The 16945-nt window shown below is 38.7% G+C and overlaps 1 protein-coding gene across 1 annotated transcript in view; it reads left to right on the top strand.

Moving 5' to 3' along the window:
• Window positions 1-4721: 4721 nt before the first annotated feature.
• The window catches only part of KCNB2 (potassium voltage-gated channel subfamily B member 2), a 179733-nt gene continuing 167509 nt past the window's right edge, over window positions 4722-16945 (top strand). Inside the window, exon 1 of the mRNA XM_026841849.1 lies at window positions 4722-5406. Within this exon, the coding sequence (XP_026697650.1) occupies window positions 4828-5406 (579 nt within the window). The 5' untranslated portion in view covers window positions 4722-4827. The remainder of the gene's footprint in view (window positions 5407-16945) is intronic.

Consider the following 16945-nt stretch of genomic DNA (forward strand, 5'->3'; position numbering starts at 1 on the left):
GGCATGGAAATTAATTAATATTTTTTTGAAAACAATTTGACAGATTTTGACAGAAGGACATCTTCTGTTTGTCTCCTAAAAGTCAGAACAAAGCAAATTTGCTCCCTTTTTCTGGGGGCCTTATGATACAGCATTTTCTTACGTACCACGTACTTTTTTCCTCACGGTGCTTTAAATGCATAGGGAGGACATCTTCCAGCAGTGAAGCCTGCATCTGTAGTGTAGCATCTCCACCTCCTTTGGCACAATTTGTGTGGCAAAGACTGGGAGGGAAGTTTATGACTAAGGCACGCAAAAGTATCTTGGATGTGAATCTGGAATGAGGTCTTGCACATGGAGTTCATAGAAGGGGCTGGTGCTGCTCGGGCCGACTGTCATGGTGACCTCTGTGCATGGGGTTAAACTCACCTAGGCTCCAAAGCAGATGGCTGTGAACAAATCACTTATTAGGAGCAGACCTTGAAGCATGCTGACTTTCCAGTCATCCCTGCAAATTATTTGGGAGAGTCCTAACTGCGCTGTGCCAGGTGATGTTCTGGCAATGTGATGGCGCAAGCAACTGAGTTCCTCTGTCTAAGGGTTTAATCTGCTCACGTAGACATGCTTATCAGATGTGATAAAAAATGCTCAGGACTCTGTAAAAAGCAGCTATCTTAATCTGAGCAGCCAGAATTATTGGATATTTCAGACATATGTGACCTTCATTTCTCCCTTATAAAGCAATGGCAATAATGCCCTCCTAATGATGTTGAGAAGGGAGAATCTGGGATACCCTAGAAGTGCTCAGGTAGCATAATGAGAGCTCCCTGAGGGAAATTCATCACTTTGCATGTAGTGTTGAGTTTGCAGTAGGACATGCTAAATAACATCAGAGGCCAAAGAGTGAATGAGAAAGATTAAAAGAAATGGTGAATAATTACCCGTTCACTTAAAGCAGAAGTGATTGCTATGTGGGGAATCACACCATTAAAAACTGTAAACATATGGTGCGGGGGAAGACACTTAACCTTCGTTCTGGCTTTCCCTAGCTTTTTGAGTAGTAGTCTTTTCAGTTTTAACTTTTATTTAATGCAAAGAATTGGATTTTGAAGTTTTATACAACATTACAGGTATTTTCCTACAAAATCATTTTATTATTGCAAGGAAAGAATATGGGGTTTATCTGCAGTTGCTCGTATATATCCATGGTTAGAATCTGTGTCTTTCTCTACTGATTGCTAAGCAGTGCTGCTGAGCAGCAGGCTGGCTTTGCCTGCCTGCTGAGGGGTTGTCGCGTTTCTGACTAGCCCATTGTGGATGAAGTACATGGTGGAGTTGCACACAGCCAAAAGGTTAAGGCAATAAACTAAACTGAAAAATATTTTAAGCCTTCTCAGGACAAAAATTGCTGTGTCTGAAGAGTTAATTGCAGTAGCTAAAATCTGGAAAGTAACCTCACTTGCATAATTTTGTTATAATGAAAGATCTGGTGATTTTGTGTGTAATTTATTACGTGGATTATAAAGTTTAAAATGCTACGTAGCTAAAATAGAGCCTATTGATTAAGTTTTTGTTAAAAGTACAGTTAAATACAGGCTCTATAGTCCAGGCTTGGGGAAAAGCTGTGCAGGAAGCAGTGTAAAAAACTATCAGCCGAAAACAAAAGAAAGGCACTTAGGAAGTGAACTAAATTTTTATTTATTTATTTATCTATTTATTTATTTATTTATTTATTTATTTATTTATTTATTTTTATTTATTTATTAAGTTATGTAGTCTACAGCTCGTATATATATTTCAATGAAAGGAGGTTGGAAAAAAAGCAAAAAATAGCCCTCATGTTTCAAGATTCTTCATTTGGAAAAATGCTTTTTTATTTTTGATCTTTTCAGAGTGCTACATGTTGTGAATGCTGGTTCATCCCTTGGTACATATGTACTTCATAGCACCTTGAATCCAGTCTTTTCAACACTAATCTTAGTGGTGTTTTACTGCTGATTTCAGTATGGCCACAGTTCACCAGGATTTTAAAAACTTTTTAGAAAAGCCATGTTTTCTCAGGTAGGAATATGCAGCCAATAATTATACTGACAAATCAGAAAATGTTTTATCAGCTTTAGACCAGAGTATGTGGTAACTGCATTGCATAGAAGTTGAAACAATGCATAGTCTTGCTTATCTTTAGTTTTTGTAATCAGAAGAGCAAATGACAGTGTGGTTAACCTAGGATTAATGAGATCAACTGCTTGATTTCCACTGTGTTTTACTCGGTATTGCTAATATTAGGGTACACATTAAGTAAAAAAAGAAGAAATCCCGAAGTTTCAATAGTGAATAAACTAGTGAACATCTGTAAAAATTGCCTGAAGACTTGACTGATTTCATGGAGAATGACAGAACCTCTCTCCGAATTTCTTAAAGTCTTGTATTTTGTTATGTAAGGCATCCTTTAAAGGAGAAACATCATTGTGCATTAAAGTCTAAAAGGATTTTTTTGAAATAGGTTGTAAATATTTCCTCTGTGGAACAACATCCTCTCATAACTACTTAGTGTTATGTGATTCCCTCTATGTCTGATAATTGCATCTCAGACCACTAGGAGATGCTTAAAACAGGAGACCTTGCAAAGACTTGAGTGCCGCCTCCCTTCTAAGAAGTCCCTCCATCATCCCCTTGCATCTAAGGCAATGAGGAGGAGAGAAAAAATCAGGCTAAGGTGAAGAACAAAAAAAGCAAAACTCATAACACAACAGAAAGGGATATATATTATGTAAAACTACTGATGTCAGGGATTTGATTTTGATACGATATTTATCTTTGCAAGTGAAGTTATCAGATTATCTTTTTCATGAATGAAGGTAAATGTTACAGGCTTAAACCCTTACGTAAATAGGCACAGAGGTGCTCTGGGTTGTACTGGGGCATCAGGAGAGAGCTTTAAAGTGCAACGCTCGAGACAAGATGGGAAGAGGCATAATATTTTGGCCCTTGTGTTTTTGAAGTAGGTTCAGTTTGACAGTGAAATTGCTAACATGGTGGTGTTTTGGGATGTTGCCATCATAGGGCTTATCAAGACAGTGAGTTATGCACTCAGAAAAAAATATCTCTAAATGTAAATATTACTCTGATGAGTAATTTTCCTTTCCCCTGATGTTTTCGGATATGGAAGACTGTTAATACCTGTATCATAAATGGCTGAGCCATATTATTACTTTATCTGTTGGTGGAGAAACTTTTGAAGTTTAGCTATAATGAGGTCTAGTCAACACTGTCATAAGCATGTCAGATGACACCCTGAAATAATTCTTTATTTTTCCTGATATTTCTAGTAGGTTTATTCTGGATCCCCACTGATCAGGTGAGGACCTGGTCTCAGTGACCTTCTAATTCCCTTTCAAATTTCCACCTTTTTTCATGGTGAGTTTGTACACATTGGTTCTTGTGCCATCATGGTCCTTCAGTACAAATGGTTCTTCTCCCTCCCTGGTGTTTACCCTTGACGTATTTATAGGTAACAACCCCTCCCATTAGAATCTTCATGCTTACTCTTCGAAGAGGATCAAATTCTTGTTCACATCAAATAATTTTTTTAAGCTGGAGTTATTTCACTTCCACAATGAAGATCAGGCTTTTGAATTGTTGATTTGCAGAGAATGGGAGGAGAAGATGTCAACTCAGGAAAATTACTGAGAAGGACTTTCCTACTTTGGAAGAGAAGCTTGTCTAAGCATTCTTAATATTCTCCTCTTCGGGCCATGATGCCATTGCTAAGTTATTAAGTACTGTGTCAGATAACTGACCATAGTAGGGGTGGTGGGTGGGTCTCCTTCCTGTTTGATACTGATATTCCAAATTTTGTGATGAACAGCTGCACTTCAGAGTGCACTGAATCACTACGCACAGTGAGTGAGGATGCACTTGTGGATTATTAAAATTGAGATTTCTGCTTGATGTCACACAGTCATATCCCTGCAGCAACTTAACAGGTGAACAAATGGGGCAGAGAAGAGCCTTTCTCAGGAGCCAGGGAATGGTATGCACAGTCCTTGCCTGTACTTGCCTACACTTGCACGTATTGCTGGTCAGTTGGCTGCAGAAGTATTAGTATTCTTTTGGCCTGTTTGTAAAGAAATCAGCACTGTCTGGTGCTAGAAATTTTACCTGTCGGGATGGCAATTGAATTGTTTGGTGAGTGAGATTCGGCCGTGAAATAATACAGCAAAACAATATTTCAGTTGGGAGAGGAAGCAGTTTGGTTTCACAGGAGATTTTGATACGCTGTAATCATTTTATTCAGTTTCAGTACCTCCCAAATTTGAATTTTTCAATACAAGGGAAGCTAGCATCTGTCTCACTTTTTTATTATGAATATCCTACAATCTTTCCATTAGCACACCTCACAAATTAATTGGTAAGTAGTCAGATTAAGCTATGATGTCTGCATCAGAAACTGCTTTTTAAAAAAAGAAAACAGAAAAACCCCAAGTCCTCTGTACAAACTGTCACAGTTGGTTTTCATGAATACAGAAATTCCAGTGAATTTTTCCTTTACTTACAGTGCTCTTGTCTGTGCCAGTTGTTCCAGTGGTTCTGTATACTACCACAAAAGAGTTTCACTGTAGAAAGAGCAAATTGCCATCATTAAATTTTCATCTGCATATGAAAGCATGGAAGGAGAGAGACGGAGAGAGATTGGGGAATATATTGTACATTGCGATATTCTAATTTTTTGTCTTTTTTAGCTTCAGGAATGGAGCTGTCTGTCTGAAGAGGACTCTGCCCAAATATTTCTAGTCTCCAAGCTCACTCCCCTAAAGACTCTGGTGTTACAACTGCATATTTTTCAGAATGGCTGAGAAGGCTCCACCAGGGATCAACAAAAAGTCTTCAAGGTCTACCCTTTCTCTGCCTCCAGAACCAGTGGAGATCATTAGGAGCAAAGCCTGCTCACGGAGAGTTAAAATAAATGTTGGTGGGCTCAACCATGAAGTGCTGTGGAGGACTTTGGACAGACTTCCAAGGACACGATTAGGAAAGCTCAGAGACTGCAATACTCATGAATCTCTACTAGAAGTATGTGATGACTATAATCTAAATGAAAACGAGTATTTTTTTGATCGACACCCAGGGGCTTTCACTTCCATTTTGAATTTCTACAGGACAGGGAAACTTCATATGATGGAAGAAATGTGTGCTCTTTCCTTTGGCCAGGAGCTTGATTACTGGGGGATTGATGAAATATATTTAGAATCTTGCTGCCAGGCAAGATACCATCAAAAGAAAGAGCAGATGAATGAGGAGCTGAGGAGAGAGGCTGAGACATTGCGAGAGAGAGAAGGGGAAGAGTTTGATAATACCTGCTGCCCAGAGAAAAGGAAGAAGCTCTGGGACTTGCTGGAGAAACCCAACTCATCTGTGGCAGCAAAGGTAGGATAAACAGTAGGATTAACACAATGACAGTAGAAAGTAGTTTCATGACAGATGTTATCTTACATGCAAGAATCAAAAACTGTCACTGAAATATTTAGAAAAAAGAAAAATCAAAAAATCTACATATCATGAACACACCCAAATATGTCCTAAATCCCTCTGAAATCAGCAGAAGGAGTCTTGACTTCAGCTGATTTTAGGGAACTGCTACACTTTACTTTTGTTGTATATAATCAGAAACATCTGCGTGATTGTTAATGAACTCTATATTAAATGCTTCAATGAAAATACAGCCAGAGAACACTACCTACTTTTTTTTTTTTTTTAGAAGAGCACTTGGTTATGAGAAGCAGACGTTTCAGTCTCGCCGCTTGTCCTATTACAGGCATTGCCTGGGTGTGCTATCAGTGTCGCATAAGGCGTGCTGGATAGGTTATCAAAGAATAGTGTCAACAGCTGCTATCTGGCATGGTTTCACATTGGGCAAGGATTTCAGTATGTTTTCTCTTAAACTACATTTTTGTGACCAAGAATTAGAGTGTTCTGTATAAAAGTATTAAAATATCAAAGCATATATATATACACATATGTATGTTTATATGTTTGCATGCATATGTATATAAACAAGTAGATATTATATACATATATATGCACACACATACATACATATATGTAAAATTTGTATATATTCAGGCAGAAATGAGGAAACACTCAGAGGGTCTTGTTCCAGTACTGCTGTCTTCAAAGAGCTAAGCTGGGTAAAGTCTCACTGATAAAGTGGGAAAGTTTACCCTTGTTAGGGAAGCAGGACTGCACACACAGATGCTGGTATTTCTGTTTAAAAGAAAGATTTCCTTGCTTCTTGAAGAACTTCATTGTTCTGTTTGTGATGTGAGGTACTATTTAATGTGAGGTAAATCATGGAAGCTTGTTTCCAGTTTGAACCACTCAGGACAAAGATGTTTGGTGTTAAGCTTAACTGTGGCTTTATTTTCTTCTGATGTTGATTTGTTATTGGATGCAACACTATTGGACTAAGGTAAGTTTTAAATTTGATGGTGGAATGGACAAAAAACAGAATCCTGGCAAAGATTTTTCTGGCAATAGCCACTTCTTACTATTGAGGTGCAATACACATTTTTTTTTAATGTCAGCTTTTTGTTGTGGGCTGCCTGACTGTCTAAGCAAGGACTTACTTTTGTAAAAAAAGTTATTTATTGTGCCAGAATATAAGGTTCATAACTGGAATAAAAGCTTATAGGAGAAAAAAGAAGGCATTCAGAATATTTTAGAAAACAATGTGAATACATTTTCTGCTTCTCAGATACATATTCTGGGCCATATGTTCCTCTCCAGGAGAAGGAGCAGAGGGGAAGCAGATGGGTATAAGTTGTGCCAAAAAGGGTTCAGGGAGGCCGTGTTACACACCGTGATCCCCTGGTACAAGCTAGCATCCATCAGCTCCCCTGGCACTTTGTGACACAGCTGCTACACAGCCTGCAGGAGTCAGGGACCAGCTTCTCCATCCTGTACGGCTTGAAGCATCAGTGATGTGGTCTGTAGCTGACCTCTCCTCATGGAGCCACGCGCCTAGGACACGCTGCACGCAAGCTGGTAGATCGCCCGGCCACAGGTGCTGCCTCAGTTACGTCCCACACCATACCTGGCAGGCAGACTTGAGGGGAGAGAAAACCCAAGTGTTTGTGTAATCTTTGCTCTTTTTTTTTTTTTTTTTTTTTTTTTAGCATAGAAAATAAGGCAATTACCTATAGGACTTGAGACATATGCATAATTAGTGTTTTACTGTGACTAGGCAGGAGTCAACAGTGTTGACTCAGTAAGATGGAACAGATGAATAGGGTGAAATTAAGATACAGATTCTTAGGTTCTTTGCCTGTGCATCACATTCATTCTTTCGCTTGGTGGATAAATGCGGAAATATAGGATGGTTAAGCTTGCATGAGTGCTCGCCACTGGTCAAACCGTTGTCATGGCTTAACAGTGCCTCATCATGGAAGGGAGTTAGGCCAACTCTGACCTTTTAAAGAAATCCCCTTTTGCCCACTCAGGCCAGATTTCTCCTCAGGTTTTGCAAATGAAAGTGGCCATTTCTTTCATTTCCCAAGATGTCTAAATATTTATTTTTTACCCTTCCATTTCCCTTTTCCCTCATCTCCTGGTTTGACTGAATGTTGTAGTTCTATGTTTTCTTGCTAAAGTTTCACGCTGCACATGTATACCTGTTGCAATGGTTTCATTATTTCAATTGCCTTCTGTTTAAATTAATGCCATTTGTTGTGATTTCTGCGACTCTAGCAGCTGGAAGTCACCATATTACATGCACTGGTTTCTCTTTCTAGGACCCTCAGTCTGTAAATATAAGTCAAAATTGTAGTCAGATACACCCATGGTATCTCAAAGGTGGCTGTAGAAACTTGGATGAATGACATAAAGGAGAGCAGAAACTGTCACAGCTCATTCAGAATTGGGGAACATAAGCAAACAAGCAGAGCTGCATGTAAAACAAGATATGCACAGATCAGTTGGATGTACTTCCAAACAGTTCGAAGCCATCACAGACTGTGTTAGGCTCTGTGGCAGGGTTTCATCTGAAGTGCTTGAAAAACATCACTTCCAGATTTCTCGTCTTTTGTTCTGTTATGTGATAAGTTGCTAGCTTGTCCTGAAACAAGAGGCAGAACCATCTTCTTTCTTAGTAGGACTAGAAAGGATGGTGGAATTTCAGGAGTGGAAAGTTGGGAACCAAATGAGGAAGTCTTGCCATGAAGCCTCAAATTCCAGTATTTGCCTCCTTTCAGACTTCTATAGAAAGGGATGAGACAATGTCAACGTGCATAGCTATCCTACAGATACCTGTTCAATAATTCAGATCCTGTGTAGCACCCAAGCAGTTGACAGGAACAGCTTGGTTTTTAATCCCTTTCACATACAATATTAGGAATGTAAGAGAAACACTCTGGTGTGGTTTTGTTATGTGGCTGTGTCTTGCCACTTCTTGATTCTGCTAAGATCTCTTCTAGGTCTTATCCAAAGCTTACTGAATTAAGGGGGAGTCCCACTTTGGATTAGGCATCTGAACACAAATCCTGCTCCTTTTGAGGTCAACAAAGGTTTGCCATTGACTTCACTTACAGCAAGGTGAGACACGGCAAAGTGACAGTGTATAAGCAGCAGGTTTTTTACGTGATCTATGACAATAAATAGGAGAGAGCAAGAAGGATGTGTAGCATGAAATAAAAACTATGGCTAGCTAGTAAGAAAGGATAATACAGACACACTTGATTATGTGAGGGTTTTTTAATTTTAGTAAATTCAGACATGCACCTCATCTCAGTCACCAATGAATATATTCTAGGCACAGAAATTCTTGCTTAGTCCTCACCCCATCAAAGGTTTCTGTGAATTCAGCAGTGGTTTTAACTGAGGAATACAGATTTGCCTCCATTTTCCAGTGTCATTCATAAGCTTTTTGAGTAGGATTATGACAAAGATGCCCAAAAGTTCTACCATTTCAGACCTTCCCAGTGATACGAAATGAAAAGTCATGCTGGGATTTAGGAAGAATGGGAAATTTGCGTATTCTGCATTCCAGAGAAGTTGGTCCCCAAGCCACGGAGTTTCATGAGGGTCTGGCATTGTTCAATTCAGAGTAACATCTGAGTTTTTAGACCAGGAATTTATTTATACTTATTGTGTAACCAGTATTTTGTGAAAACTCCATTTGGAAAAACTTATTTTACTAATGTACAGTGAAGCAAAACCAAAACCAAAATGTATTTTGAAACTTTATGGCAAAGAGTTCTGAAGCAGAATAGACCTTCTCCAGAGTGGGGTTGTCATACATCCATTTTTCTCCAGAAGAGTCTTGCCTTTCACCTTGGAGTTTTTGCCCAGGAAGTAAAAACCAGTCATCATCTGGTCTTCTAATTGCAGTTGCTGGACCTATAACAGCCTCCTTAGAGCAGCAGCAGCTCTGACCAACCTATCAGTAGTATGAAAGTTCTCACCAGATACCACAATGAGCACTGATTTCAATGGAGGTGAATTGACTGCAGCTGGATTGCATAAGTGCTTACAATTCAGCACCTCGTTGAACTGGGATACTAAGAATGAATTTAACTGAGCTGATGCCTTTTTAAATACGTCTGTATTATATTGTTTTGTGCAGTGCGCTTCAAATCAGAGGAACCTTAATCAGAGGAACCTTACTTTGGTACAACCATGAAACAAATGAACCCATAAATTTAATGTTTCTTTCAAAGTATTAATGCATGAGGTCTTCCTTCCATCCTTGTTTATAGAATACAAGGATCTGGTTCTTTCCTCACACTTGTTTTATATTGATGAAACTCATTTGGACTAAATCCTCGATAAATATGGAATGTTTCTAGTGTAGATGATCTACTATAAATACAGAGTGAATGAGGTCAGAAATAAGTGGAGTATCTAGGAGAAATGGAGAGCCTATGTCTGATTCTGACTCAATCACTTTTAATCTACAAGAGCACTTTAAGTGCCTTACAGTAGCATTATCAGTAAATATCTCTCAGATTTTTCATTGGTATTTTATATCACAGGTTGGCCCGTTGGATACAACAAGAGAGTAATTGCTTGGGATTGATTCTACAGGGCTTGTGCAAGTCATTTGCTTCCACATGAATATTTGCTTTAAGCTCAGTGTGACTATTATCTGAGCAAATATAAAAGGTAGTAAAAATAAGTAATTAAAAAAATTAATAGTCACACTCTGTCCTTGATTTTTTGCGTAACCATGTATGTTGATGTACATACACAGAAGGATAAAATACTGGCCTTTGTGGCTCTGCAGCATGGGGTTTACCTTCTTTAAAGTTATGTGAAAGCTGATGGAGTTGAAAGTGTTCTTGTTAATTCTGTTTGTTTCACTGCATGGGACATTTGTCCTTATTTTTTTTTCTTGGGGTTTGTTGTGTTTTGTGGTTTTGTTTTTTTTTTTCCTTTGCATTACTGACTGTAACATGAGTATTCCTCCTTTGTGAAAAGCACACTAATTTATCAGTTAACTAGTGGACTGTGGATTACAGAAGGTATAATTATCCCAAGCCTGACTGGAAATAGTGAGGAGTTTGTGTGCTGCATTCAGTAACAAATCCCCTAGGTGAAATAATTTATTTGGGGAAAGAAAAAACATTAAACCCCCCCAAAAAAAACGAAGCATGAAAGAGGATATTCAGGCCACTAATATTTAGTTAGATACCAGGTGCATTATGGCTAGGCTTGCTACAATGACTTGCCAAGAGAGGACACACCTAACCTATTATATGTTAGGGGCCTGATTCTTATTTTCTGTAAATGTGTTTGTTATATAATTCACACTGACTCTGATGCCTTCAGGTAAGTGCAAATTAACAATCATTATGCATAACTTCAAAACAGAGCTGAGTGTCATGTAAGACATTTCAGTATTCCTTTGCAAGTCCTTGTAAATTATCTCCTAGATTGTCACACAGTGTTCATTGAGTGACAAACCCTAATTAATGGTAAGTTACTGGTTCTTTTTGGGTTGAAGGTCACATCATACATGCTCAGAGGTCTTTAGGAAAACGTTAATCTGGCTGGTTGTACTGCAAAGAGCTATCACACATAAGAAAAGTGTCAACAGCTGAACGTTTGCACCAAGAATATTAAAGCATTCAAGGAAAGAAACACTTTCTGTTATGTTTACATCCTTTGTTATATGAACAAACCACTTTTCCTGCTTATGTCTTCTCAGTTTGTTTACATGTTCTGTGTCATCCTGATTTTGTTAACATTTCTCCCTACAAAAACTTACATTCAATGTGCTCTCCCATCTACCTGTAGACCAAAGATGAAGATGACAGAGAATTAAGACTTTCTCTTTTTTAGAGTGTGAGGAATGGTTTTTGTACAGTTTCAATTCCCACAAGTTTTTGTATTGTATATAGTATACTTCAGAGCATGATAACATTCATTGAAGATAAGTGGTGTTTTCTAGCTGATGTGTGGGTTGAACTTCTATTTGATCTCTAGTTTCAACTTATTTTGGGGGGGAATCCAGCCTTTATCTGAATGTGCTACCAGGAATGTTATAGTTTGCATTGCCACTCCCGATAATTTAAAGACATTTGTCTGATGAAACTAAGTTGTGGTAAAGCACAGAGGATGGTCACTGCTAATAAATATATATCTTCCTCTCACCATCGTTTCTGGCCAGAACACTTATTACCACTCTTTGCTTTTAAGGTGAAGTTATTTTTTTTACTAAACAATAAAGTCAGTCAATGTGACTGTAAGACAAAGAGATTATATTTGATCCTAGTCATTCATATTTAATAACTAAAGTGTTTTAATGTCTTGAAAGATAAGTGAATATATTGTTTTTCAATAGATATTATGTCAAGGAACACAGTAGACTGGCAGTAGTTAATTGATTTTGTTTTAAGAACTTGTGTATGCTCACTATTGAGTTGGTCATTAAAAGATTATTTACCTTCCTTATACTTTTTATATGAAGTATCATGTAACCCATGATTCAGCATTTTTAGTCCACCTAAGTTTCATGGGAATAGAGCTACCGTCTGATCTGTCTTGCTCCAGAGGTGTTTAATACCTCAGTTACATATGTGTTCCCTGAGCCCTGAGATCTTATCTGTGGTATGCTGAAAGGTCTTGCTGTAAACTTATTAAAAGAAGCTACTAAAAATTACTATTGGAATGAGTAAAATGCCCTTTAAACTGACCTGTTTATTATTGACACTTAATTCTCAGTAAATCAGATGCTGAAATTTTGGAAGCAGTGCCAGGGGCAAAGATGCAGTGACTCATATTCAGACAATCTATCGCTGGCTTCAAGCACTGGCACCAGGGAATACCTCTGTTCATTGTCTGAACGGGATCTTTCCTTCCTGGATCTGTGATAAGGGGCTTCACTAACTCTGGTTTTATTGATACATTAAGGAAAATTAAAGAGGATTCATGATTAGTGTGGTTAAAGGAGGAAAAAAAGGCAATAATAATTATTTTAAAAATTGGGGAAATCCATTCCCCATGTTTGGAAATAAGATCTACTCAATAACATTTTGCAAAACAAAGTCTTAAACTATTGACTAGAGTGCCTGCACTTGTGACACAATTAACAGAATCACACAGTAGCTCTTGCACAGAGAAACATGCTAGGATTTAGAATATATGAGATTACAGTGCATTACCAGCAGGTACAATCTGCATGAGGACGGCTATCCTTTGCTGTAATGGATAGAGAGCATTATTCCAATTTACCCCAGCCCTCTCCGATGCCTTCTTTGTTTGCCACTGCTCAGATCCATTTTTTTGTTTTGCCTGTTACCATAAATTGAGTATAGACCAGCATCAACTGCGTATACCTTTTAAAATATGTACTGCAGTATTTCTGGTTAGTATGGTAATGTTTTGTGCATTACGGCATGCCCCACAGTAACGTCAGAGGCATCTCACAAGCTGGATTTTCAGCTGTGGCATGTCACTTAAGCTGTGTCATGCCTGAGTGGACAGAGCAGGGTGTTGTGCCTTTCCCTTCACCCAGAGGCAGATCATATGTCCTAAAAATGTTGCATTTCCGTTCTGTGTTTTCATAAGCAGCTGCCAGTGCATTGTCTTCTGTCACGCAAGGTATTTGGAAACAATTAGATGTCAGGGAGATACGCTAATAAATTTAATGATGTAAAGGTGATATTATTTGAAGGATTATCCAGATCTGTTGGAAGCAAAGAGCTGCACTTACTGTCTGGATATACAACATACTGTCTGTCTTGCTTTTGTAAAGCTGGGAGCAAAACAAATCTATACGATAACCTGCAAACTGGCCTCTCTGTTTGAGTGTCTGATTTTGCTGCAAGATGTCAAAGAGAAAAAAACTACTCCCAAGTGACCAGGAAGCCAAAGAGATTTCTGCATGTTACTTATTTCAGAAAAAAAACCCCATGGTATTCATCATGACATATGGCAGACTCATGAGTTTTCTATTTGATGAAGATATGTGAATATTTGACGCATAGCACTAAACCCCAGGTCCTTTGAGGGAATATTGAAAACAAGCATGTGACACTGGCACAGCTGTTTCAAAGTGACTTTGAGATCAAAAAGGTATCCCAGCAGAGTCTTTTTATGAAGCCACTGCAGCCTGCTCTTTACATGCCTTGGTAACTCTCTCTTTGGGGAGGCAGGCCATAAGGCCAGGTTTTCAGGTGGGATAAGTAAGTGTATTTCCATTTAAGTGTATTTGATTTGCACCGGTTGGGACCCAGACAACAGCCCTACATTTGAAGCTTTTTGGTTAAGTGTAGAGTATTCTTTCCACATGATGTTATGGCATTATGAGTGAGTACTACACATAACATACCTGAGATAGGTCTTCTAGTGTTTTTGAGCTACAATGGAAAGGGGCAACTTGTCTTTGAAAAGCACACTTAGGCACTGTAAACATTAAGCCTACATATTAACAAACTAGCCCTTATTTCCAAAATCTGTGTTTGGGGTTGTTGGAGCTTTTAGTCATGCATATCCTATGTGTAGGTATATAGAATATTGACAGCTGAGCCTTTTTTTTTTAGCTCACAATACAGCACAATGAGAAGATGTGTGAGATGGTGGAAGTAATCAGAGCAGTGGCTTTCTCTCAGTACTTAAGCGCCTACAAACTGCCTGAATCGTATTTGCTGAATTTTCAAGTCATCTTGTTATAAATATTCATACAGGATTTCTTCTAAATGTAGGGAAAAGCAGGAGCCAGAACACAGGATGCAAACCTGAAGTCTGAGGAAATTTTTATCTGAATGACAAGGTGAACTCCTGAGGTTGGGCAAGTCTTACCTGGTCTCTGAGGCTCAGGTCTGTTCCTTACTGAGACCCTTTTTATGCCTGATGCTTGTGGGAAATGGTATTATGTTCCCCTAAGCTTCTGCCTAAAAACTGGCACTTCACTGGACTAATGAAAAAACTTTCCAGGATTATCTAAGCTTTTCTGTTCTAGCTTAGATAAGGCAAGTTAAATGAAAGTCCAACAGGAGCAAAGTTCTTCACAAAACAGCTCTTAAAGGGAGATCTTTTTTCTCCAAGGCAGTAACAAACTTCACCGCAGAACTCCAGGGCACATTTGTTACCCAGAGTTCAGTGTCTTCACTCATCTTTCATTGGGTCCCTCCTGATGCAACCACAAGGGTGAGACAGTGCTTTAAATAGCTCAGATATGGCACACACTGGAGTTATTCCAAGGACAGCCAAGGTGCAGTGACAGTTTTGGGTGTCACTGGCCACTTGAAAAATGCCCCATTGGAAGGGGTGGCTGCTGACATGCTTTGGGACAGGCCAGCTTGCCTTTATTTAATGTATTGTTCTGAGATGGTCCTATTTTTTGTACTTATTCAGTCAATCGGGTTTCTGTGACAAACAATGGCATCAAGTTTTGTTTACAAGCTATGCTCACACAGTCTCTTTCCCAAGCAGTGTAATGTCCTTTTGGATTGCTTACTGAAGGCTCCTCGGGTGATGTGTCTGTTCTGCTTTATTGCAGCATCTACCATTGTGTTTGGCTTTGGGGGAGGATTTTCTAGAGATCAGTGGATATTGCTAAATTAGTTAGGGTAGTTCTTTTGCAGACTACAAGAGATCTTCTAAAAGTGTTACAGGCTTGTTCTGAAAAGATCTTGGAACTAATTTCCATTTCTATTATTTTCACAAAGACTTTATATTTTCATATATTTTAAAAACTTTGATATAAATTCTTTTGTGGCGTTCCATGCCATTTGGAAAAACTGTTCCAAAAGTATCTTGGCCTGTGGTCTATAAATGCATGCACACAAATACATTTGCTGAGATTATAGCACAGAAAAACTGGGCTAGTGCCCCTGAATTCTGTCGAAACACTGACATTGACTTCAAAGTGCTTTAGACCATTGCTAGCACAAAAAGGCAAAACATCTAATATGAAAAGAGTACATGGGTATGAGCCAGTCCTGTTCAACTGAACCCTATAGACTTTTTTACAATTGAAGCAGGAGGAAAAAATGACTTAGACATAATTTAGAGCTGAGGCTGTAAGTTTGAGATGTATCTGATCAAAAATCTGTTCTGTACTTAACAGCCCTTCAGGGCAGTATGGTACAGTTTGGTCTTTTTACTGGTGATACATAAGGTAATTGCAGGAACGGCGAGCCATTTCAATATCGTGGCAGGAATTATAACTAGCCACTTCTACATCTCCAACTCATATGGCTCGAAAAACACTTAAAGCTCTGAGGATAAGTAGGCCATGCTCATGAATCCAAAATAAGGACCAAAAGCCTGGAGTCATTTTGAGATCCTTCTACTGTTTTACCCTGTGTCCTGGCACAACACTTAATAACCCTTCACACTGAGCACGGGTGGTTTTTCATGCCTTTCCTTTGGCCCATGACCTGCATAGGGTAAGCACTTTTTTTTCATCTTATGATTGAAAATTTTCTATGCCATTTTACACTCTATTATCTAACCGCAGGTCTGTGCAGTGCAATTTGCTGCGTTTGACAGTGTTTAGCTGAGGTCAGGAAAGGGGCACCACGTCCATGAGAGAGCTGGTTCTTCAGAAGGTAAACCATGAGGTTGAAGGTCCTGTGGATCACTCTGATGAGCAACTTGTGTGTTGGCAGGAAAGGGAATGCTTCTCCAGACAAGATCAGAAATCTGGACTGGTGTTCTGTTACTTTGATAAATGATACATGGAGGGCTTGATGTTGAACGCAGAAGTATGGTGTGGTTTCATGCTAGAGTGAAGTTCATTATAAAAGACTGAGAAAAGTCCCAGTTATTTTTGAAAAGAAATAGAATAAGAAATCCCTACACTTCTACTGTTTATGCATATAATTATACATCAAAGGTCAATAAGTGATATGGGAAACAAAGCTGAACAGAACTGACCAGTTATTTTAGAATGTATATAAGCTAAGTCCTAAGAACTGAACGCTAAGTAATTGAGTTTCTCTGGGTCTTTAAAATGTTGTTTAAGTTGACATAAAAGTGGATTTTTCAAAATAATAAAAAAAAAGGGAAAAAAACTTTGTAAGTTGTTTTATAAGGCAAGGAGTGACCTGTTAAGAAATTGCAGAGTGTGGTGTAAATGCTTGCCCTTTCTCTTCATGTGTCCCTTAATAGGCATTGTGGTTAGGGGATGGATTAGATGCAGATACTGTTGAAAATGTCCCCCTGCCCCCTTAGCTAAATATTAGGACATTCTAGTGAGCACTCAGAAATGAAACATTTTCACCAGAAATATTTTCACTCCATCAACTCTGCTAGTGGTTATGTGCCCTGGTCCCATTTTAGCCTTATGCACTGAATTTCCTGCTTCTCCTCATGACTGTATTTTCTTAAGAGGAGGTGGGTGCAGCACGAAAAATGAGCTGAGGAATGTCACCCAGAGAGGAAAGTGAAGATGTGAAGTTCTGACAAACCACTAGATGAAGAAGGGAAGGAAGGAAGGAAGGAAGGAAGGAAGGAAGGAAGG

Source organism: Athene cunicularia (assembly GCF_003259725.1).
Source record: "Athene cunicularia isolate RWA chromosome 2 unlocalized genomic scaffold, athCun1 chr2_part1, whole genome shotgun sequence".
NCBI lineage: Eukaryota > Metazoa > Chordata > Aves > Strigiformes > Strigidae > Athene > Athene cunicularia.